Raw genomic sequence first — 25,547 nt, 5'->3', positions numbered from 1 at the left:
CATCATAGGTAGTGGAACGTCGTCCAATCATTTGGCAGAACCTTTATTGAAGCATGCAGGAAAAGACCACCTATTATTGATGCCACATAATATTGGGTGAGTGCAATATAATGTTTAGTTTATATTTATTAAATATGAAATTTTCTAAACTTTTTGAAACAAAATTAGTATATATAAGATATGATAATAAATTTTATATATATAATTGAATTTTTTTCGATAGTGTCCAAAGCAGATGGATGGCATTCATTGTGGTCATTATGTTTGCTACTTCATTAAGGATATCTTGGCTTTTGGTGATACCAGTATTCCTGTTTATGTAAGAAATGATTTAATGAATTACTTATACATTCTTGATTTTTGAAGTATTTTATTTCATCTAATTATATTTTATACTTTTGTGTTTTACAGTTTGTTCATAGTCAGCCACTCAAATTTTATCCTCCAATGAAGATGGAGAATTTTAGATTCAATTGGGGAGGATATTTGTATAACCGGTTCCTCAAGGACAAGATGTCAAGTTGAAGGACAACATTTAGGATATTAGTTATGATTGTGCTACTAACTAATTTTTGTATTTCCACTTTAACAGTTATATATAATGTTTTGACTGAATGATTGTAATATATATATTTTGTATGAATGGATATTATTTTTGTCCTTTTATTAGATTGTTATTGATGGATAGAAAATCGTTATTTATGTACGTATTTAAATATTTAGACCTAGAAAATTAGATATCAAAAATATAAAAAAAATAATTAAAAAACAGATGCAAAAACTCAGTTAGCGCTTCTTTAAACGCTATAGGGTAAATATACAGTATTTTTTTTGGAACTGGCATAGAGCTTTTTAAAGCGCTATTGTAGTTCAAACAGCTAACTTCAATAGCGCTTTTTTTAGCGCTATCATAGCTGGTTTTTTTTTGGAACTACTATAGCGCTTATTTATGCGTTATAGAAGCAAACGATTTTTTTTTTAAATGCTTGGATAGCGCTTTTATAAGCGCTATCTTATAAAGCGCTTTTTTTTTAAATGCTTGGATAGCGCTTTTATAAGCGCTATCTTATAAAGCGCTATTATAGTCGAGCCTTCGGATAGCGCTTTTTTAAGCGCTATTGTAGCTACCATAGCGGTAGCTTGGATAGCGCTTAAAAGCGCTATCCAAGCCCAAATTTAAGAGCTATTCAAGCGAAAATCTGTACTAGTGATTTCAGTTGAGACATGATTTTTATTTATGAGATATCTCTTTCTATATCATGTCTATTGTTTTTATTTCTTTATTTTGCTTGTTTTGTACCTACACTTATATTTGATTCCACTAGTGGATATTACTGTGATTGGTAAAACGTATTTATGCACAGTGTGAGTGTATGGTAGATTTTACATCTCTGGATTCACATTGGGCTGCAACCATGTGTGAAACCAGGGGCATCACAGTTGGTATCAGAGCTCTAATCCCAGCATCCTTAGAATTATCCCGCGTCGAGTCATGGAGCTAGAATAGAGTTTCTTAGGATTCATGTATAGAGTCCGCTAGGAATTCTTAGAATGAGTGAGGATGTTATATATATAACGCGAAAATTACGAAAATTTTTTTTATGACTACCTTACTTTGATTGAAAAGTAATTGCGTGAATGATAACACCTTATTAAGCCATTACTCCACTGACCAAAGAAAGAGGAAAGTCTGATAACACAAGGGAGCTCATATAAAGTATAATATACCTTGTTAAAAAGAGCAAAGTAAATTGTGATACATTGCAAATAATTGTCTGTAGGGTGTACACTTTAAGCCTCTGTTTTCACGAGGGCATCGGGATATGGCCTCGCTAAGTATGCTGCAACTCCTCTAGCCGCACGAGAAGATGAGCGGCAGTGCCCAGTATTTGGGGCCAAACGAAAGAGTACATTTTCGTTGAGTCTTCCATTGGCTGGATGTCAATTGCTCTAGGTGAACATAGGGACAGGAACACGAGGGAAAATTATGTAATGTAATTAACTATTCTAATATTAACATAAAGGTTAATTTAGGCATTTTTAAAAAGTGTTAATAACTTAATCTGAATATTCAATTTTGATTCTCCGACAATGACCTTGAGGGAAAATTTTAGAGGAACTAAATAATGTAAGGGGTAAATTTAAATTGTAATGACATAAGGGTCAAAATTGGAAATACCCATAATTGGTAGGGTAAGTTTTGCAGGTGCCCACGCTATAGGGGCCTAGGGGGGCATGTCGATAAATAACAAAAAGATTTTCTCACGAGAGAAAATTTAATCGCCGTCTGTGGGAATCGAACCCACGACCACACGGTTAAAAGCCGTGCGCTCTACCGGCTGAGCTAAGACGGCGGCGTTGTATAGTAAACTTACTGCAAAATTAAAGAACAGAAATAGGATCACTCTTATCCTCTTAAAAAAAATGGATGGACCTCCGACCAAATATTTCATTTCTGTTAGGGTTGGTGTTCACAGGATGTATAAGGAGAGAAGGTAACGTAATCTAAGGTTCAATGATGTGCAATGAGGGATATACCCTTTTGTGGTTCTTATTTGGTTGGAGAAGAAGTAATGGGAGGTACATGACTTTTTAGATTATTTTGTATCTTTTCTCTCCTCATTCTTGTGCCTAGAGCTGAGCACGGTTCGGTTCGGTTCTTAACAAAATTTGAACAACCGAACCAAACCGCTTATTATTCAAAATCGAACCGAACCGTTGCAAGTCGGTTCGGTTCGGTTCGGTTTGTTCGATTCTAACTTCATCAAACTTCTTATCAAACAACAAACTGTGTTAAAGAGGTTCGGTTTGTTCGATTCTAACTTCATCAAACTTCTTATCAAACAACAAACTGTGTTAAAGAAAAAAAAAGATATCAACAAAGTAAACTTCTTATCAAACAACAAACTGTGTTAAAGAAAAAAAAAGATATCAACAAAGTAGGAGATTATGAAACATTAAACACTAATATAATAATATTTTTTCAACCCATAATGATTTCGGTCCTAATACATATGCAGCATACTTAATGTCTAGAGTTCAAACTATTAAAGATAAAGTAAATGACGAGTGACGACCATAATATAAATAATTTGGTCAACAAAAACATGTAATCTAAAAGTTTTATTTTCTAAAGTTCTTCGATGTTGACTCAAATTAGCTCAAGGAATGAACCAGAGATTGTCGGTTCTTCCATGAAAGCTCTTACAAATCCGTGATTGTCGGTTCAATTGAAAGCTTGGCCAAATCTAAAAGATAAACAAATAAAAAGTTAATAAAAAATCAAATCACTTAACATACAAAAACATAAATGGTAAATACCTATGTCTAACTTCTCAAGAGCATCCAAATCTTCTTCAAAGCAAATTTTGCTTGAACCCGGCATAGCCAACAAGTTTCGAAGCCAATCGGAAGTGCATACTAGGCTTTGTACCAATCTTGGAGTCAATGAGCTCCTAAATAGATCAAGTACTCGGCCACTTGTACTAAATGTAGACTCAGAAGCAACTGTAGAGATTGGAATAACCAATACATCACGAACCATCCGAGAGAGAATTGGGAACCTTGCACTATTAACTTTTCAATAAGCTAAAATATCAAAGTTACTTTGATCGGCTTCAACATCCTCGCTTAGAAATTTTTACTCTTTGGGGACGGGTCGGGTAGGGTTTGAGATGGAATGCACTATATTCGGTCGGTTCGGGTCGGTTCGGGTTGAAAAGTTTTCAACCCGACCCGAACCGCCCTATTTATAAAACCGATTTTTTCGGGTCGGTTCGGTCGGTTTTTTCGGTTTGGACTGAATCGTGCTCAGCCCTACTTGTGCCTCTCCAAATTGGAGGCTTTCCTCGTGTACTCTCTCTCTCTCTCTCTCTCTCTCTCTCTCTCTCTCTCTCTCTCTCTCTCCACACTTTCTAGTTTATTTTGTATTTTCTTTTTCTTCTCACCTTACTCCACTCTACTTCACTTTTACCCTCTAAATACTAGGGGTGAGCACGGTTCGGTTCAAACCGAAAAAACTGACCGAACCGACCCGAACCGACCTGAAAAAAGCGGTTTTATGAATTGGGCGGTTCGGGTCGGGTTTAAAACTTCTCAAACCGAAAGAACCGAACCGACCGAATTCTCAAACCCCCCCCTACCCGTAATACGCGGTATAACCGACCCGTCGCCGTTCCGCCAAACCCAAAAAGAATCAAAACCCCTAACCTCTCATTTCCCTCCCAGACTCCCAGTCCAGCGCAGCGCCCTCGTTCCCAATTTCTCTCTTCTCTCTCGCTCTTAGTCTGTCCGCCTCTCTCACTCTCTCTCACTCTTCTCAGCCGCCACCCGCCAACCCGGCCAAGCGCTCCGCCTCCTTAGTCTTCAACTCTTCATGGATCCATCTGCCGGTTCAGGATCTACTCCGGTCATTGGGGGGAGGTATGCCGCACCCGTCGCCGTCGCCGAGTTTGATCTCTTTTGCTCTTCTTCAAGCTTCTTTCTCATTCAATATTTCAATGTTGACATAATTTGATTTGATTATTTCTTAGACAATTTTTTTTGTTGTGGATTTTTTTCTTTTGCTCAGGATCTATTATAGCTTTGTTAGTTCAATTGTTCAAATTTGTTGTGGATTTGACAAATTTCAGAGTTACGTATAACTGAAAGATTGGTAATATCAGCATGAATACGGCCATCTAGTGTGTTAAGATGGTAATCGATCTCTGGGAGCTGGAGGGCTCCAAATCTTAGGGGGGTACGGCCATCTAGTGTGTTAAGATGGTAATCGATCTCTGGGAGCTGGAGGGCTCCAAATCTTAGGGGGGATGAGTGTTGATAGTTTAGTCGATAATGAAGAAGGCTTGCCTAAAGTACCCATACGGCTGAAGATAAACTTCAGTTTTTGTTTCTTCTATTTACGTGCCCTTCCCTTCGTATCATTGTTAATTTAAGGATGTAATGCTTGTTGTAGGGAGAAAAGTCAATGAATCACCTACACGTTGATTTTAGACGTTGTTAGTCTCCAGTGTTCTTTCACCAAGTCATAGGGCATAGTTCCCTGATACATCACTCTGTCACTCAACTTCTTTGTTGCCTATAGTGGGAACTAAATAAAAAAATATGTAGTGAAATCCTTCTAATTGGCAGGATAATTAGGTAAGCAGACGACAATAAGAAATTCATGTTGCTTGTGTTTACTAGGTTCCTTTTATCTGATTTTCAAGGATCCAGAATACTGGGATCATTTGGTTTTTGCGGTCAAAATGTTAATTGTTGTCTTCAGCTTAACATGTGTATCATATTTATCAGAATGTACTTGAGCATTTGTTACTATCTTATTTATCATATTTGTCTATCTTTCAGATTTGGGCAAGCTTTCAATTGAACCGACAATCACGGATTTGTAAGAGCTTTCATGGAAGAACACAGGTAATAATTATTGGGTATTTCCTGTTGGGTATTTCCTCAGATCTAGTTTTTTTTAAATAAAGTTAATAGTCCAAAGTTAATAGTGCATGCTTGACTATTGTTTCATTATTGTTAAGAGGTGTTTTATATGATCTAAACTGAACATAATTGATACAGAAATCATTTAGATGTGTGCAACAGAAGCATGACATTGCCACACCAAATGTACAATAAATGCTTCCCTTCTGTAATAAGCATATAGAGGTTACTTTGATTAGCTAATTTAGCTTCCTACCTCAATTAATGAACTCTACTTTGTTTAGTGCGAATGATATGATTTATACTATTAAATGTGTATCATAATTTTTAAAAATGCTGGTTCAAGGGCAAAAATAATCGCTCATAACAACTTGGATCATTGAGATATTATATGAGGTGGACCTCTAGATGATGGCTTGAAATATTCCCTTCCACAACTTAAGGGGAAAAGAGTCACTTGAATTTTCTTGTGATAAATATTGTGTTGTGGCATTGATACTTTTTACTGCAGGAATCAATGAGTCGCTTGAATTTGTCTGTATAGTCTGAAAGTGGTTTCCATGGCCTATAAATGAATTGACGCAGTTAGTTCAATTGTTGATTAGAAGCTAGTTTGGTGACGACGTCTATCAATTTCCTCTGAAAGCAGCAACACTGGAATTTAATACAAAATCTCATAGCATGTATCATGTCAACCAGCTTTACAGACTCTTGCATGGTTTAGGATATACTTGGATGCTTCCTCCTTTGCTGCATCAGCCTACAGTATGTATTGTTTTCATGTTAGTTGCGGAACATCTATTAATCTTATAGCATCTATTGAAAATATGTTTGAATTAGAAAGCTGTATGAAAGCTGTATGTATTGTTGCTCATCATAATTTTTTTGCTGGGTTAATTGCAGAACATCTATTGATCAAGTCATCAAGGGATTGCTTACTGCAGGATCTCGGCTCGTTGCAGGATCTTGGCTCGTTGCAGACATGATTTGTCTCTTCTATTTACAGTTTTCATGTTAGGGATGTTATCATGTTAGTGATGTCTTCTGTGATACGTCTTGGGATAAAATGTTACTATGTAAACTTTAACTTTACTTCTCACTTGCTTCTATATTCAATTGGTGCTTATTTTATGATGTTATATGAACAAAGGCAACTAGCTTTGTGTTTGCTTTCAAAAAATCAATGTCAACAACTTGCTGCTGTGTTTATTTGCTTGGAATGATGCTTGGATATAAACTCTTGGGATAGGCAATATTTGTGCCTTTGATTGTTATACTTGATGAAGTTAGAACCGAACAAACCGAACCGAACCGAACCGAACCGATTTGCAACGGTTCGGTTCGGTTTTGAATTGTAGGTGGTTCGGTTCGGTTGTTCAAATTTTGGTAAAAACCGACCCGAATCGAGCCGTGCTCACCCCTACTAAATACCCCATGCCAGAAAAGATTTTAAATTATATTCTTTATCTTATTCTACCTCCCCTCCTACCAAACCAAGCGCTAAAGCACGCTATGATTAACTGGGCCCATGCAGCTTCCCATCTATTAAAGTCCAAGGGTAAAGATATCATATGAACACCACACGAACTTGACCCCTCCCCAATCTAATTGAACTCCTCTAATAATAATATTGGACCCTCCCCAATCTAATTGAACTCCTCTAATATTAATATTGGACCCTCGTACGTCATGCTTACACGAGGTTGACATCATCCTTCTCCGGTCCAAATGGAAACGTTGCACCGAGTCCGTCCGCATCCCCTGTTCTTCTCTTGGCAAAATTGCTTCCGACTACATATTCCTTGTTCTACAAAAATCAGCCACGTGATGCTCAGACGACACGTGATGCCGACTCACAACAGCCCACCAATTCATTCATTGACACTTCCAAAATATTCGAGAGGAAACCAAGAGTTTTGAGCAAACTTCGTGCGTTAATTTATAAAATTAGTTCATGACGAAGAAGACGATGATGATGAGAGGTGGCTGGTGCTCTTCTATAAATTCTCACCTTCTCTTCAGATCTTTTCCAACCACAAGACCAACTTATTCCTCCTCTGCTTTCTCTTCTTCTTGCTACAACAAGAGAACCAATTACAAATTCTTCTTCACAGCAATCACCATGAGCGGGAGAGATAACGAGAACCCGTATTTCGAGACGCCGAGATCGGTCATCCAGAAAGTCCTTGCAAAGGCTCAACATGAGGGTGAAGGAGCCATTGTTAGGAGAAGCATTGGAAGGTACTGGTCAATTGTCTATTTTGATTATGTTTGACTTTGTTGTTCATTTTTGAATACGGATCTCAATTGGGTTTTTGGTTTTTGTTTGGTTGTAAATAGGCTGGAGATTGGGAGTGTGGATCCTTTTCTCATGCTGGATGAATTTTCAGGTTTTGTTGCCACCTCTCCTGTTCTTTTCCTCTTTGTCGAATATGGTCGTCTTGTTTGATAGTCATTGATTGATTTTATTTACTCACTTTTTCCTTTTGCTTATGGTCGTCTTGTTTGATAGTCATTGATTGATTTTATTTACTCACTTTTCCTTTTGCTGTTCTATTTGTGCAGTCTCTCTTCCTTCTGGATTTCCTGATCATCCTCACAGAGGTTAGGTTATATCGATATCTGGAGTTCATAATCTCCTTTGATGATAATAGTTGTTTATTAAATAAAGCTTACTACTATTTTTTTCTTCTTTCAGGTTTTGAGACTGTCACATATATGCTAGAGGTACGTAAATTTCCTCATAAAATTGCTCTCCTTTATCATCTTGTGCAGTAAGAGAAATAAGGGAAGCTTGTATGCCCTTTTGTCTGAATTTTGATCTCAGGGGGCCTTTACTCACCAAGATTTCTCTGGACACGAGGGAACAATCAGAGCTGGAGATCTCCAGGTAGCTGCTTAATTTTGTTCAATCAAATATTACATAAATCCCAATTCAAATCAAAATTTGACAGAGTTCACCGGTACGTGATTTCTATTTCCTCCTGCAGTGGATGACCGCAGGCAGGGGAATTATTCACTCTGAGATGCCCGCTGGAGAAGGAGTTCAGAAGGGTTTGCAGCTTTGGATCAATCTCTCATCCAAAGACAAAATGTAACGAAAACCTCACGTCTTCATCCTTCCCTGTAACTCGAATCTAAATTCTGACTTGTCTGAACTCTGCAGGATCGAGCCTAGATACCAAGAACTGAAGAGCAAAGACATTGCCCAAGCTGAAAAAGATGGCGTCTATGTTCGAGTCATCGCAGGCGAAGCATTCGGAATCAAGTCCCCTGTCTACACTCGGACCCCAGCAATGTATCTCGACTTCACAATGAAACCTGGATCCCAAGTTAACCAATCTATTCCAGAGTCCTGGAACGCATTTATTTACATAATCGAAGGTGATGGTATTTTTGGAAATCCAGCATCGCCTCCTGTATCGAGCCATCATGTAATTGTTCTGAGCTCCGGCGATGGTGTCAGTGTTTGGAACAGATCGGGGAATCCGTTGAGGTTTGTTTTGGTTGGAGGGCAGCCGTTGAATGAGCCGGTGGTTCAGTATGGGCCTTTTGTTATGAACACAAAGGCCGAGATTGAGCAGACTTTTGAGGACTATCACTTGTGCAAGAATGGATTTGAGAAGGCTACGCATTGGAGGTCTCGGCCATAGCTTCATGCAGGGGGCACTAAAGATGAGAGGAGATAAACGTCAACTTCCAATCCCCCACTGTACTTGAGAGGTTCTAGAAGCTTTTTGGGTGATTGTGGAAGTCTAGTGATGATACTTGATTTGTGTTATGAGATTGTCTTCCTTTGTGTCGGATCAGTTTGCTGTTACTGATAACTTAATTATTTTTTGTTTACATTGGTGTTTAATGTTAATAACAGAATAAAAGTGAGAGTTTTTTTTTTCAGAATTATGTGATTGTTTTATGGATTCTACATGTCTTACACTGTTATTGGAGAAGAACTAGTCGCAATTCACCAGATTGGATGTATATTATAGTAACGATTTTGTCATAATACTAGGGGCTTTCCGATATGGGTCCTTTACACCTATTTTTATGTTAGTCCCTCAATTCTTTAGATATTGATATTACTCCCTCAAATTCTATTAATGTGTTGATATTAATCCTTTTGTTAGGTTTTCTATTAAAAACTTTAAACCATGACTGCGTTAACCCTAACCATATGTGGTAATTTACCAAAAGTACCCCCATGGCTTAATTCCCTCAGATCTTCCTTTCCTGTATTATAATTTAGATAATGTTTGTTGCATATGCCAAGTAGAAGGTCTTGTTTTAACTTCATGATATGTGCAATTGACTAATAAGTATTGTTCGTGCATGAAAGAATGCATGTTTTGACAGGGTAGTCGACTATTAAGCTTAGTAGTCAGCTACTCACGTCCAGTTTAAATTTTCAGAAACTTGATCATTGTAGAGTAGTCGACTAATGTCCTTAATAGTCGACTACTAATACTAATACATGTCTTTATAGAGTCTGGATGGACTCATTGTAGTCGACTACTAAGCTTAGTAGACGACTACTAAGACAGATTTTCCTGAATATTAAGTTGCACTGTTTTGAGATGCGATCGAGGGGTTTGAGTCGCACGATAATACACGTACGGGCATGATGGTACATAAATGGTGTCGTAGTACACACGAGCATCCCAAAGGGGATTTCGACAAGTGTTTAACTGATGGCGCTTGAGTTAGAGATTGTTTATGCACTTGTTGGATATCGTTGATGAGCTCAGCTCAGTACTATATGAGATAGTGTGTCGATATACCAGATATACACGGTTTATATACGAAATGGATATTGTTGATGAGATTAGTTCAATACTACGTGTGGTAGTGCGTCGATATTCCATTTGTACAGGCCATTGAGTCGGGTTTGGATGATTTGTCTAGCAGTCCGTCCGCACGAGGGTGCGATGAGGCTTGTGAGTCGTCTTTTAGGATACCTATATGGTAGGTCATCCCGCACTCATGTTACGCACTAAGATCGCGTGAGACTAATGAGCCGTGTACACTGTTTAGGATACATACAGGGTAGTCCGTTGCGCATGATAATGCGATGAAATCGGAATCTTGTAAAGAGTTGCATTATGACAATTATGTGATAGCCTGAGTTTGGTAGATGCCAAAAGTGATTTTGACTCATTGTTGAGATATTTGATGACTGAGATACCTTGTTATGTGAGTACACAAGATACATATGCTGATGTTTATTATGATGCTTTACTTTCTAGATATGTTTCCTTTCACTCTTAGTTCGGGATTAATATTTAGTTATCTACAATTTGAGACATATGGTATATACATGAGAGTTTCCTTGTTTGGATTATTTCGCTCGACGTACTATGTCTCGTGTTGTAAACTTTTAACTATTAATACCATTAGATATGGGGGGTGATGTAGGTAGACTATGCTTAATAGATAGAGTCTTTACTAAATCTAGCAGACCTTCCCCTGGGGGAGGATAGAGGTGATCTTGCTTTAGCATCTGATGTTGTTGTTGTTGTTCTTTTTTGTTTTAAATTTCTTGTTAGGCAGCTCAGAGTTTCGAAGAGCCGCAGGATGGCAGAGTTCTTGGATAACCGTCATCACATTAGTTGTTAGTAGAGGCTCCACAGTGGATTTATATTTCCTTTCAGATATTAGAGTTTGGTATTTCATTTTGTAAAGGCTATGTGCCTTAAAACGATTTTCAATTGATTCATGTAGAAACATATTTACATTATTGAAGAGATCAGATGTATTACAGTTTTATTCATTTGAGACATAGTTTCTTTTATGATATTTATCTTTCTACAATCATGCCTACTATATTTATTTCCTTTATTTCACCTATTTGTACCTATACTTCTTTTGATTCCACTAGAGGATATTACTGTGATTGGTGAAATATGTTATTGCACAGTGTGAGTGCATGACAGGTTTGACATCTCTGGGTTCACCTTGGACTGTAGCCATGTGTGAAAACGGAAGCGTCATAATTCTTATAGGAGTAGTAAATATCGAAGAACTCATTTGATAAAGTAGATAGGATGTTATAGCGACATACTTTGTTACATTTCTGCCAAGCCGCTAACTTTGGTTCATAATCTACCGAACCTGGTAGATGTTCCTTTTCGGTGAGATATTTAGCAAAGTTGAGAACATCAAAGGCATCAAAAATCCTTTCCTTTCAACGCTTGAAATAATCTCCCTGGAACTGTTTGATCTTCGACATATTTGGGAGAAGTCGCCCAGATAAAAAATTCTCCTACGAAACGACGGTCGAGACTTTATCGATGTTTGTGGTTGCAGCATCAGGGTTGGTGACACCATCTTCTGATCCAGCCATTGGACAAATCTTTTCTTAAGATTTTTGGTGAAAATTACTTATGACTGGAACAAATCACAATGTGTACGAACTGTCAAGGCGTGTAATCACTGTCCTTAAGAAAACATTTCGCCCCTGATACGGGTGTATCTCCTCTTCGGAACTTAGCGATCCTCATGGGAGCTTGAGGATAGATGATTCTCATGGTAACCTGAGAATAGAGGTGTAAAAACAACACAGTGGAACACAGGTCGAAGCGTGAAACGAGATGGCGAATCGAAGAATCGAAGCACCAGTTTTCAACCCGTGAGTCGACTCATACATGCACATGAGTCGACTCATCAGGTTGAGTCGACGCATGCCTATCATAAGTCGACTCACAAAACCCAGCCGTTTTGTCAGAAGTTTCTGACCAGTCGACTCATGGCTGTCATGAGTCGACTCACGAGACCCAGCCGTTTTGTCAGAAGTTTCTGACCAGTCGACTCATGCCAGTCATGAGTCGACCCATGTGTCATGAGTCCACTCATATATGCACATGAGTCGACTCATCGATGGTTTCCTGGTTTGTTTGGGTTTTTGTTTGCACGAATTCCTGTGGGGTTTAGGATTGGTTATTTACCACTTTGCCATCCATGTTGTTACACATATATAAGGGATTGTTTTAAGGTTTTAAAAAAATTAAGAGAGATTAGATTGTATTTGAGAATTGAGAGAGATTGTTCTTCAATTCTAGTGAGATTGTAAGAGATTGTAAACTATTTAATTCTCATAATCTATAGAAGGTATTTTCCTTCGCCACCACTGAATTGTCCTTGTGTTCTTGTTTTTTTCTTCTCAACCATCATTGATAATTCCGCGATCAAAGGTGCTCACACGACGACTCGTATCATGTTAGTATCAGAGTGATCAGATCCTGTGAAGGGGGCATCATGTATATGGTCCTAACTCGATCGTATTACAAGAAGTTAGGCGAGATCCTTATTTTATTGGAAGGGGTCCAGAAATTAAGGAATAAGAAGATGACTGAAGGAGATAGTTTAGCGAGGCTAGATGCATTAGAGAAACAGATGGAGACAATGAGTTCGACTCTCACACAGTTCGTCAATATCTTCCAAGAAAAGGATAAAAAGGAGGAATCTTCTTTGAAAGGTAAGAAGCAACTTATAGAGTCCGATGGAGAAGGCGAGGAATCTGATTCTGATAGGGAAGCCGAGGGATTGTCAAAACTATTATGCATCAAGAGGGTAAAATTTACTATCAGAATTTGAAAATTGATTTTAAGGTAGAGATTCATGTTTATCATGGGAGTGTCAATGTGGAGAAGCTCAATGATTGGATCGATCGTATGGAGATATATTTCACTCTCTATGGATATTCATCCAAGGAGAAGATTGTGTTCGCGACTTTGAAGATTTCAGGGCATGCGTTGACGTGGTGGAAATCCTACTACAAGCAGGAGAAGAAGGCGGTGTCGTAGAACAAATTTAAGGAGCTACTGAGAAAGCAGTTATATCCAGTGGGGTTCCTTGAGGAGCGTTAGTACAAGTGGTATGGATTGCGCCAAAAATTCAATCAGACCGTTCAAGAATATACGACGGAGTTCCAACAGCAGGAGATGGTTCTCAACATCGCGACGGAGGAATATCCCATCTTTATGAAGTATATGGCGGGTCTGAATGAATATATCCGAAAGGAGATAAAGTTATTCGTAGTCGAGTCCATGGCAGAAACGAGTGTGAAGGTCATTGCCATTGAGGGCAGGCAAAAGAAGGGTAACGAAACGAAGGGAGACTCCAAACAGACAAGAGGCAAGTCAAGTGGCTCTCTGCCTAAGGAAGAGAAGAAGAAGGGTGATTCGGGAAAGGCATGATTAACATGTAATCACTGCAAATAGACAAGACACGTAGCTGAACGTTGCTAGGAGAAGTATCCTCATCTGAAGACAAAAGGATTGAAGAAAAAAGGGGAGAAGAAAGCATATGTAGTAGCTCAGGGTCCGAAGAAGTTTCTCGGGATGACACTACTCAATAGCAGTCTCAATCTTATGGCAGGGAAGCAGACCACGACGGAGGAAAAGACTCGAAGGAGTAGCTCTTTGTTTTAAAATTGCAGGTCAAGACCAGCTTGGTTGATGCCATAGTGGATCCAAGGAGCCAGAAGAATTTGATATCTGAGGCCTTGGTTCAGAAGCTGAGATTGAAGACGGTTAAACATCTGAAACCTTATTCTTTAGGGTGGATTCAGAAGGAGACAGGATTGAGTGTAGTCAACCAATGCACTTTTAGATTTGCACTCCATAAGTCATATATTGACGAGGTCACATGTGACGTCATTCCGTTGGATGTTTGCTAAGTAATACTGGGCAATCCTTATTTATGGGATAGGTTTGCGGTCTACGATAGGCGAGCCCAGATGTATACGTTCACCAAAGATGACGAGCAATTCATCTTTCGTTCAGCGTCTCTTCCACAGGAGACGAGTTTGGTGACAGTGACTCAGGCGAAGAGGCTAGTGAATGCGAGCAAGAGGTTTATATTGTTAGTCATTAGGCCTTATGAGGAGCAGCTGAGTAGGGTGTGCTTGACTACCTTGAGCAAGTTTCAGGAGGGGGAGCTTGACAGGTTCAAGACCAAGTACGTAGACTTGTTTTCGAAGATCACGGGACTACCATCACGACGGGGTGTGGAGCATGAGATTATGTTGATCGGTGGGAGTTCTTTGTCAAATATAAGTCTATACTGCACATCTGTAGAGGAGTGTGAGGAGATCAAGAGGCAGGTTCAGGGGCTTTTGGAGACAAGAGTGATTGTGCCGAGTTGTTCCTCTTGCGGGTCACCAGTATTGTTGGTGCCCAAAAAGGATGGAGACTAACGCATGTGCGTAGATTACCGGGCGCTCAACAAGATAACCATTAAGAATCGATACCCATTACCCCAGATTGATGATCTTATGGACCAGTTGGAAGGAGCAAGGTTTTTTACGAAGCTGGATTTGAAGTCTGGTTACCATCAGGTGAGGATTTGGGAGGATGACACTTGAAAGATTGCGTTCAAGACCAAACAGGGTCTGTTCGAGTGGTTGGTGATGCCGTTTGGATTGTGCAACATTCCGGCTACCTTTATAAGACTTATGAACAATTTGTTGTGACCCTTTATAGAGGATTTTGTGATAGTTTACCTCGATGATATCTTGGTGTACAGCAGAACTTGGGAGGAACATCTTGTTCATGTCAAGAAGGTGTTTGAAGTGCTGCAGAACGGACAGCTAAAACTTAACGAGAAGAAGTGTGAATTTGGGAAGGACGAGTTGGTGTATCTCGAGTTCATCGTGGGGAAAGGCCAGCGAAGGATAGATCCACGCAAGGTGACAGTGATCACGAAGTGGCCGACACCTAGGACAGTGACGCAGGTGAGAAGCTTCATGGGGGCTTGTCAGTATTTGCGCAAGTTCATTCGACATTTCTCGACTTATGCAGCACCTTTACATAGCCTTACGAAGGTGAAGGTTCAGTTCGAGTGGGGGAGGATGCATGAGGAAGCTTTTCAGTTATTAAAGAGGAAGATCTCAGAGGCACCGGTATTAGCATTACCGAATTTACAGAGGACTTTCGAGGTAGAGAGCGACGCTTCTAGTTATGCTATGGGTGCATGATTCAGGATAGGAAGCCGGTGGAGTACTATTCAGAAATATTTACGGGTGCTATTCAGAACTATCCCACCTACGACAAGGAGTTTTATGCACTTTATCAAGCAATCAAGCATTGGCGGGTGTATTTGTTGGGAAAGGAGGTGGTTGTGCACTCAGATCACAAGCCATTGGAATTTTTACATGCCCAGACGAAGCTACAGTAGGCACGGCACATGAAGTGAATGTCCTATTTGATGGTGTTCAATATCATCATTAGGTACAAGAAGGGAACGACGAACAAGTTAGCCGATATATTATCTCGCCCACCCGTGAGAGCTCTCTTGGTGGCGACACGCATTCAGCCCTTGGTTCCTTTGAAGTATGTACAGATGTACACATTCAGCTAAGATTTTAGCAAGTGTTCAAGCAGGCGAAGGCTGGTCAAAAGGGTGAGTATGAGATTGGTGCAGATGGTTTGTTTTATCAAGGGACGTCCCTATGCATTCCAGAGGATGGCGATCGATTGCAGTGGATTTGAGAAGCCCATACATCACGTGTGCAAGGTCATTTTAGGATTCAGAAGACGCTTCTCAATCTACGGCGCTATGTCTTTTAGCCGAAGATGTTACAAGATGTCACTAAGTATGTTGGAGGGTGTAAGCTATGTTGCATATCGAAGCCTTCTAATAGAAAAAGGGGATTGTATCTACCATTGCCGGTACCGTAAAGACCGTGGGAGGGTATTTCTTTGGATTTCTTAGGAGGATTGCCGACGACTAAGCACGGGAATGATTATTTGTTTCAGCAAGATGGTCATCTTAATTCATTGTAAGAAGAGCGTGACGGGAGCGGGTGTGGCGCAATTGTTCTTTGAGCATGTGTGGAAGCACTTGGGTTGCCGAATTTGATTATTTAGAATCGAGATAGTCGGTTTCTCGGATACTTTTGGGATTCTTTGTGGAGCTTGATGGACACTAGGTTAAAGAAGAGCATGGCCTTTCATCCACAAACCGACGGACAAACAGAGGTAGTTAATTGGACTATGGTACATATGTTAAGAGGATACAATTCCAAACATCCCAAGACTTGGGATGAAAGCTTACCATATCTTCAGCTTGCATTTAATCGGGCTATTCATGGATCTTCGGGAAAGTCACCGTTTGAGACTTGTTAAGGGTTTTTACCTTCGAGTACATTTGATCTCGTGTTTTCCAGTGAAGCTACGGCCAACGGCAAGGAAGGGAGTGAGAGACAACGTGCTCAGTGATTTCTGGAGAAGATTGTGTTAGACCTTAGAGGGGCGTGATTAGGGTTTTATGCTAATCTAATCCGATTTTATGCCAATTAAAACTAATTAACAAATTATTCTTGTAAGAGAGATATACAATATGTTACAAGCAAGAATAAGCAATATGAACAAAGGTAAATATCCTAGCAATAAGATATACTATGAGATATATGCAAGGATATATAATTAACACAAGGGTAAACAATCTAAACTAAATAGTGGACAATATAATCAACAAGCAATAAACAAATGCGGTATACGATATCAACATAAAAAATAAGTGCGTCAATGCAATCACAAACAAACGATATGATTACGGAGTTTGGTCCCCACGACCTACGTTCCGCTCCTCACCTCGAGGAGATCTTCACTATCACAACCGGGTTTTCTACGTTTACCCGAATAACGTTTACACCTCATAATACGGTTTTCTAGTTTACCGAAAACTCTACAACTAACACACTCTTGTAATCCCACTCTACACCCTCTCAAGTGTTGAACTAGACGTGTCTCTCTCAAGTGCTCGGATACAACCTCTCCCTAGGTTCGTCAACCGACGCCACTCCTCTTGGGATGATCCCCGACTCTCGCCACACACTTCTCTCAGCGTACAAGTGTATTACAAAGTGAATCTCACAATAAGTACAATTATAATAAATAATTATTCTCTAATATGGATGAGAACACAATGAAAGCTCACACTCAATTGTTACAACTCTCACCAACCCAAATATACAATGTATGCAAATATAATAAGCTTAAGTGGGTGTGTGTAAACAATGAGTGAAATCAAATCAACTAAACTCAATTGAAAATACTAGCTTAATGAAAATGATAAACAACAAAGAATTAATACAAAGCTAGTATTGAGTTTAGAAATTCTTCTCTGAAAAACAAAATCGAGAGATGGATTAAAATGAAACCCAAAGAATATAGATGATCTCCTCCACTTGTGTAAAACTTCTTCACAAACAAAACTCTTTTAAACAAACACTAAACAAACTTAAACCCTTGTTAAACTCTTGTTTTAAAAACTTATTGGATTCCTAATGAAAGATGAGAGCAAGGGGGTATACATAGCCTCCCAAAATCTCAGCCAAAACCCTAAAGGAAAAGACCAAAAAAACCCAAGAATCAGAAATCTAATTCTGTACCAAAACTAGCCGTTGAAGTGAACGACGGTCGACCGTGAAAATCTCACGGTAGAAATCTAATTCTGTACCAAAACTAGCCGTTGAAGTGAACGACGGTCGACCGTGAAAATCTCACGGTCGACCGCGAGCCACTTTCAAAGCTGAGAATTTTCCAGAGACTTTGGCGATCAACCGTGGGAAATTTCGAGCTAACAGTCGACCGTGGCGGTCGACCGCGGATGTTTCTGTTTGACTCCGCAGGTAAAAACTCAGGTGTGGTCGACCGTGGCGGCCGACTGCAAACTGATACATGAACATAATAGTTTGAAAGTTGATTTTCTGATTTTAAAACCCTATTTAAAAATATCAAATAAATTTATAAAAAATATAAAACTTTGGGAAATGATTGTAGACATAATAATACACATGCTACAAAAACTGGTTTTCAAAAAGGACTTTCCAAATATAAAATATCATCATTTTGTAAGGAGGTCCAAAACATAGAAATGTAAACATATGAATTTTGACATTTTGCCTAAACCATATTTTGAAACTTTACAAAATGATTTTATAGACTTAAAGAAAGATGTAAACTATTGTTATGAAGTCTATAAATAATGAATGTAGTATTTTATCAAAATACACATATAATGCACTAAAACATGATTTCATTGAACTAAATAAAATTGATATTGATGAAATCATATATATGCATATAAGTATGAAACAAAAATATGTTTTCTAATTATATTAAATTGTTTCATATTAAAACTTGAAAACTATCAAACCAAAACATATATGTATATATATAACTATATATAAACAAAACCAAAATGTGTATGTGTGTATATGATTGAGCTTAAAGTACTAACACACATAATATAAACTCATAAACTAAATGTTACCTAAGCTTGATCTTGATCTTCATTGTAGCTCAACTTGGTAAACTTGGATGAAGCTTGTAATTGGATCTTTAACTTAATAGCAAGGCTTCACTCCACTATTCCACCATCCTCCATTTGATATGATCGTTATCGCGCAATCCATCCAACCTTCAACTCGTTGTTTGCTTAGAATAAATACGAAAACACAAACACTAGACAAACAACATCAGAAGTAAATTATTTGTTAAACATCATCAAAACAAGAAGGCCAAAATCTCCCCCTTTTGATGATGACAAATAATTTACAAAAAGGATATATGCATGAAAGAAAATGAATATACAAAGTATAATATATCATGCATATAAATAAGAAAGAATATACTCAAAATATTTCTCCCCATTTGACAACATCAAAAAGGGGAAAACAAAATAATTAAGAGAAATCTCCCCCTATCAAAATGCATGGGAGAATATAAAAACAATAATAAAAAAGAGAAGACTCCCCCTATCAAAATGCCTTAATGAATATATGCAATAATACTAAGGCATACATATGTGAGCAAACAAGAATCATTCTAAACACAACTTACATACAAAGAGACAATGAGAAAACATATAAATATTTTAATATGAAAGAAGTGTCTCATTACACAATTTTAAAAACATAGTGTATAAAAATAGAATTATAAAATCAAAAGATAGAACATGAGAATCACGCAAAAAGTTTTCAAATGAAAACGAATCAACCAAAAGAAATCATAAATCAAAGTTTATGTTCAAAAACAATGTTTGATCAATAAAAGAAGTTTTTCTTATAAAACTTGATCAAACCACATAAAGAATACATTATAAAGCTTATTTGAAATCATCTATTTGTGCTTATATAATGAATTCAAAAGAACAAATCAAAGCAAAATTTTCATAGTTCAAAAATAACATACAAGAATTATAAACTATGGATTTAAAAAAAAACCATTTTTAAGAGTATAAAACCAAACCATCATTGATTTTAAAAAATCAAGAGAGGTAACCATATCTAGCTCTTGAGCTAGTAACAACCCATACAAATATTTAAGCACCCGGTAAACATGATTTGGGAATAAACACCCAATAAACCCGGAGGGTTATATAAACATAAACCTCTCATCAAAAGAAAACCAATAATCATGAAAACAAAAGAATTTGATCAATAAAAAAATTGTTTTCATGTTCAAAAGTTTAAAGTATAATTTTTCAAAACTAAGATAAAAGAAAAATAAAAACATTAAAATTCTTGGTTTAAAAGCAAATTTGTTTTGGTACCAAAGTATTTTTGGTACCAAAGTATTTTTGGTACCAAAAGGTTTAGGGACATGACCCCTATCATTTAAACTCAAAGCCCTAGGGTTATGAACACATTTGAGCGCATTTAGTACACGAGTTCGGTCATAGCAATAATTATGCAAATGACCCATTCGATTGCAATAAGTGTAATAAAGAGGATGCATTTGGTTATGTTGGCCATGTGGATGTGCACGAGGAACATTTGCAAATAAAGATGGTCTTTTAAGATTATTTTGCAAATGAAAAACATTTTAAAATAATATTGGTCTACTTGAAATATTTTACCATTTAGAAACTTTTCGCAAATCAAAACAAAACTTAGTTAAGTGACCAACTCTACCACAAAAATCACAATGATACACATTAGCATGCTTATGAGGTACATGTGTGTGTACATGTGATGAAGAGACTTGATGAGATTCACAAGGAGCATTGACATTTTTATATTTGTGTGCATCATAGCAAAATTTAGCTAAATGGCCTTTACGATCACAAATGGAGCACTTGTAAACTTTGCTATACAAGTGTGCATAGTGTGTAGGTTATTTATAAGTTATAGCACTAGATTTTGCACACTTGGCCATAAGTTTCTTATGATTATCAATGCATGTGTTAAAAGTTGAATCTAAGCATGATATGCGGTTTTTCACAAGATTTAATTTATTATTTGTCACAACATCATTGATAATAGAAGCAGAGCATGTATGGTTATTCTTAAAAGAATCAAATTCATTTCTAATGCATTCTACTTCTAGCATGACATCTTTATCATGAGTTAAGCTAGAAATGGATGAAGTCAATTTTTCATTTTCTAATTTTTAACATATCATTAATTTCTTTAAGAGCAACATTTTCTTGAGAAATGATATCAAAATTGGAGGCTAGCTTCTCATGATCGGATTTTAAACTAACATACTTGCTTTTGAGATCAATAAAATTATTTTGCAATTTAGTGTAGGCATGCGATAATTTCTCATATGCACAAGCGAGTTCATTAATAGATAAATCATTATCGGAATCGGAATCGCTTACTACACAAGAATTATCCTCTTGTGGTCGTGTGCATGATGCTCCACATGAACTTCAAGAAGAATCCTCCAAAGCTTGTCGGATTACCTCCAAGTCCCCTTGATGTGCTTTAACAAATTTCTAAAGTTTGTAAGCACTATCAAAATGAACAAATTTGTTAGAAAAGGATGAGTCAAAAGTATTAAGCAAAAATTCTAACAAAAGCTTGTTCATTGTAAATATTTTATTATCATGATCGCTCCACCTGGATTTCTCCAATGTGGGCACAATATAAGCACAATCAATAACTTCCCATAAGTCAATATTTTTAGATTCAATAAATATTTTAAATTTAGAGCACCATTGAGCATAAGAGAAATTTCTATATTTTGGAGCAATATTTGGATTATAGCCTAAACGAAATACATTTATATTCACGATATATATGTGAATAAATACTAGTAAGACAAATGTAATCATAACTAGATTAGCACAAATAAGATAACTTGGATCTTTAACTCAAGACGATTAATCCTTAAATCAAAGAGCACCAAACTCTGATACCAATTGTTAGACCCTAGAGGGGGGAGGGGGTGATTAGGGTCATATGCTAATCTAATCCGATTTTATGCCAATTAAAACTAATTAACAAATTATTCTTGTAAGAGAGATATACAACTAATTAACAAATTATTCTTGTAAGAGAGATATACAATATGTTACAAGCAAGAATAAGCAATATGAATAAAGGTAAATATCCTAGCAATGAATACAATATGTTACAAGCAAGAATAAGCAATATGAATAAAGGTAAATATCCTAGCAATGAGATATACTATAAGATATATGCAAGGATATATAATTAAAACAAGGGTAAACAATCTAAACTAAATAGTGGACAATATAATCAACAAGCAATAAACAAAGGCGATATAAGATATAAACATAAAAATAAGTGCGCCAATGCAATCACAAACAAACGACATGATTAAGGAGTTCGGTCCCCACGAATTATGTCTCCGCTCCTCACCTCGAGGTGATCTCCACTATCACAACCGGGTTTTCTATGTTTATCCGAATAACGTTTACACCTCATAATACGGTTTTCTAGTTTACCGAAAAATCTACAACTAACACACTCTTATAATCCCACTCTACACCCTCTCAAGTGTTGAATTAGACGTGTCTCCCTCAAATGCTCGGATACAACCTCTCCCTAGGTTCGTCAACCGACGCCACTCCTCTTGGGACGATCATCGACTCTCGCCACACACTTCTCTCAGTGTACAAGTGTATTACAAAGTGAATCTCACAATAAGCAAAATTACAATAAATGATTGTTCTCTAATATGGATGAGAACACAAGCTCACACTCAATTGTTACAACTCTCACCAACTCCAACTATACAATGTATCCAAATACAATAAGCTCAAGTGGGTGTGTGTAAACAATGAGTGAAATCAAATCAACTAAACTCAATTGAAAATACTAGCTTAATGAAAATGATAAACAAAAAAAATTAATACAAAGCTAGTATTGAGTTTAGAAATTCTTCTCTGAAAAACAAAATGGAGAGATGGATTAAAATAAAACCCAAAAAATGTAGATGATCTCCTCCACTTGTGTAAAACTTCTTCACAAACAAAACTCTTTTAAACAAACACTAAACAAACTTAAACCCTTGTTAAACTCTTGTTTTAAAAACTTCTTGGATTCCTAATGAAAGATGAGAGCAAGGGGGTATACATAACCTCCCAAAATCTCAGCCAAAACCCCAAAGGAAAAGACCAAAAAAACCCAAGAATCAGAAATCTAATTCTGTACCAAAACTAGCCGTTGGAGTGAACGGCGGGCGACCGTGAAAATCTCACGGTCGATCGTTTGGCGGTCGACCTTGGCGGTCGACCGTGGGAAAATTCGAGCTGATGGTCGACTGTAACGGTTGACCATGAAAGTTTCTTTTTGACTCCACAGGTAAAAACTCAGGTGCGGTCGACCGTGGCGGTCGACCGCAAACTGATACTTGAACAGAACAGTTTGAAAGTTGATTTTCTGATTTTAAAACCCTGTTTAAAAATATCAAATAAATTCAGAAAAATGTAAAACTTTAGAAAATGATTATAGACATGATAATACACATACTACAAAATTTGGTTTTCAAAAAGGACTTCCCAAATGTAAAATATCATCATTTTATAAGGAGGTCTAAAACATAGAAATGTAAACATATGAATTTTGATATTTTGCCTAAACTATATTTTGAAACTTTTCAAAATGATTTTATAGACTTGAAGAAAGATGTAAACTATTGTTATAAAGTCTATAAATAATGAATATAGTATTTTATCAAAATACACATATAATGCACTAAAACATGATTTCATTAAACTAAATAAAATTGATATTTATGAAATCATATATATGCATATAAGTATGAAACAAAAATATGTTTTCTAATTATATTAAATTATTTCATATTAAAACTTGAAAACTATCAAACCAAAACATATATGTATATATATAACTATATATATACAAAACCAAAACGTGTATGTGTGTATATGATTGAGCTTAAAGTACTAACACACATAATATAAACTCATAAACTAAATGTTACCCAGGCTTGATCTTGATCTTCATTGTAGCTCAACTTGGTAAACATGGATGAAGCTTGTAATTGGATCTTTAACTTGATAGCAAGGCTTCACTCTACTATTCCACCAACCTCCATTTGATATGATCGTTATGGCGCAATCCATCAAACATCCAACTCGTTGTTTGCCTAGAATAAATACGAAAACACAAACACTAGACAAATAACATCAGAAGAAAATTGTTTGTTAAATATCATCAAAACAAGAAGGCCAACAATCTCCCCCTTTTTGATGATGACAAACAATTTACAAAAAGGATATATGCATGAAAGAAAATAAATATACAATGTATAACATATCATGCATATAAACAAGAAAGAATAAACTCACAATATTTCTCCCCTTTGACAACATCAAAAAGGAGAAAACAAAAGAATAAAGAGAGTGAAAGCTCCCCCTATCAATATATTGTTAGACCCTAGAGGGGGGGTGATTATGGTCTTATGCTAATCTAATCCGATTATATACCAATTAAAACTAATTAACGAGTTATCCTAACAAGTATGAAATACAATAAGATATAAGCAATGTAAGCAATGAGATATATCCTATATGATGAAATATATATGCAATGATATATAAACTAATACAAGAGTAAACAAAATAAACTAGATAATGGATGATATAAATAAGCAATGCACAAATGGCGATATAAGATAAATGCAAAAGCAAATACGCCAAAGACAAACTCAAACAAACAATATGATCACGGAATTCGGACCTTCCGTCCTACGTCTCCGCTCCCCTCTCCCGGTGAGAAATCCACTATCACAACTGAGTTTTCTACGCTCACCCGAATAACGTTTACACCTCACAAAGTCAGTTTTCAACGCTCACCGAAAAACGTTCACTCCTCACACTCAGTTTTCTAGTTCACTGAAAACTTCACAACACACTCGGTTTTCTAGCTCACCGAAAACCTTACACCACTCACAATGTAACAAATATAAATTTGTTCTCTACAATAGATGAGAACTCAATTAATCACAACTCAATGTTACAATCTCTCACAACCCTAATATACTATGTATGCAAATACAATAAGCTCAAGTGGGTGTGTGTAACAATGAGTAAATAAAATCAAATCAACTAAACTCAAATATAAAATCTAGCTTAAGAATAATGATAATCAAACAAGTATATAAATGTAAAGCTAGAGTTTGAGTTTAGAAAACTTCTCAATTGATAACAAGAGATGGAGGGAAGATAGTTGGAAGATAATCTCCTCAAGCTCTTGTGGAATTGATTCACAAAACCGAAAACACTCAAATGCTTAAAAGCTTCTTAAAAAAACTTAAACAAACACTAAACAAGTTTAAACCCTTGTTAAACTATTTGATAAACATTCTCTTGGATGTATGGAGAGCTGAAGGTAATGGGGTATTTATACCCACTTAAAACTTCAACATAAACCCCAAGCAAATGATAAAAAAGCCCAAAGCAAACAGCTCAGAAAAATAGCCGTTGGAGTCCAACGGTCATATCGGCGGTCGACCGCGGCGGTCGACCATGAAGAACAAAAAGACGAAGAACTGTTCGCGACGGTCGACCGCGAAACTCTCTGGACTCGCTACGGTCGACTGCCACGGTCGACCGCGAGCCAACTAAAGCTATTCTGAGTTCTGAACTCTTGGCGGTCGACCGTGGTGGTCGACCGTGGCGGTCGATCGCGAACAGATACTCAGGAAAAACAGGTTTGAAAACAGATTTTTTGACTTTTGGAAAATTGTTAAAAATAACAAATGAAGTCCAAAAATTATGAAACTTTTGGAAATGTATATAAACATGTAAATGAACATGTTACAAAAAGAATTTTCCAAATTGCATTTCTCATTTGTGAAAAATCATCATTTTTCAAAATAGTCCAAAACACGAAA

At 37.0% G+C, this 25,547-nt stretch overlaps 2 protein-coding genes and 1 non-coding gene across 3 annotated transcripts; 2 read left to right on the top strand and 1 right to left on the bottom strand.

Annotated features, from left to right (window-relative positions):
- Positions 2,282-2,354, bottom strand: TRNAK-UUU. Its single transcript has one exon. It is a non-coding gene; the product is annotated as a tRNA-Lys (tRNA).
- LOC109831514 (pirin-like protein) lies at positions 7,202-9,325 on the top strand. Its single transcript, XM_020398849.1, has 7 exons — positions 7,202-7,671; positions 7,771-7,820; positions 7,996-8,034; positions 8,129-8,157; positions 8,258-8,320; positions 8,421-8,524; positions 8,597-9,325. Exons 1-7 carry the CDS (start codon positions 7,385-7,387, stop codon positions 9,081-9,083), a joined length of 1,059 nt encoding a protein of 352 aa, XP_020254438.1. The 5' UTR covers positions 7,202-7,384; the 3' UTR covers positions 9,084-9,325.
- LOC109831212 (uncharacterized mitochondrial protein AtMg00860-like) lies at positions 14,627-15,403 on the top strand. The gene is made up of 3 exons (XM_020398548.1): positions 14,627-14,724; positions 14,953-15,182; positions 15,228-15,403. Exons 1-3 carry the CDS (start codon positions 14,627-14,629, stop codon positions 15,401-15,403), a joined length of 504 nt encoding a protein of 167 aa, XP_020254137.1.

This window comes from Asparagus officinalis, chromosome 2 (assembly GCF_001876935.1).
Source record: "Asparagus officinalis chromosome 2, Aspof.V1, whole genome shotgun sequence".
NCBI lineage: Eukaryota > Viridiplantae > Streptophyta > Magnoliopsida > Asparagales > Asparagaceae > Asparagus > Asparagus officinalis.
This window is presented reverse-complemented; position numbering and strand designations above follow the sequence as displayed.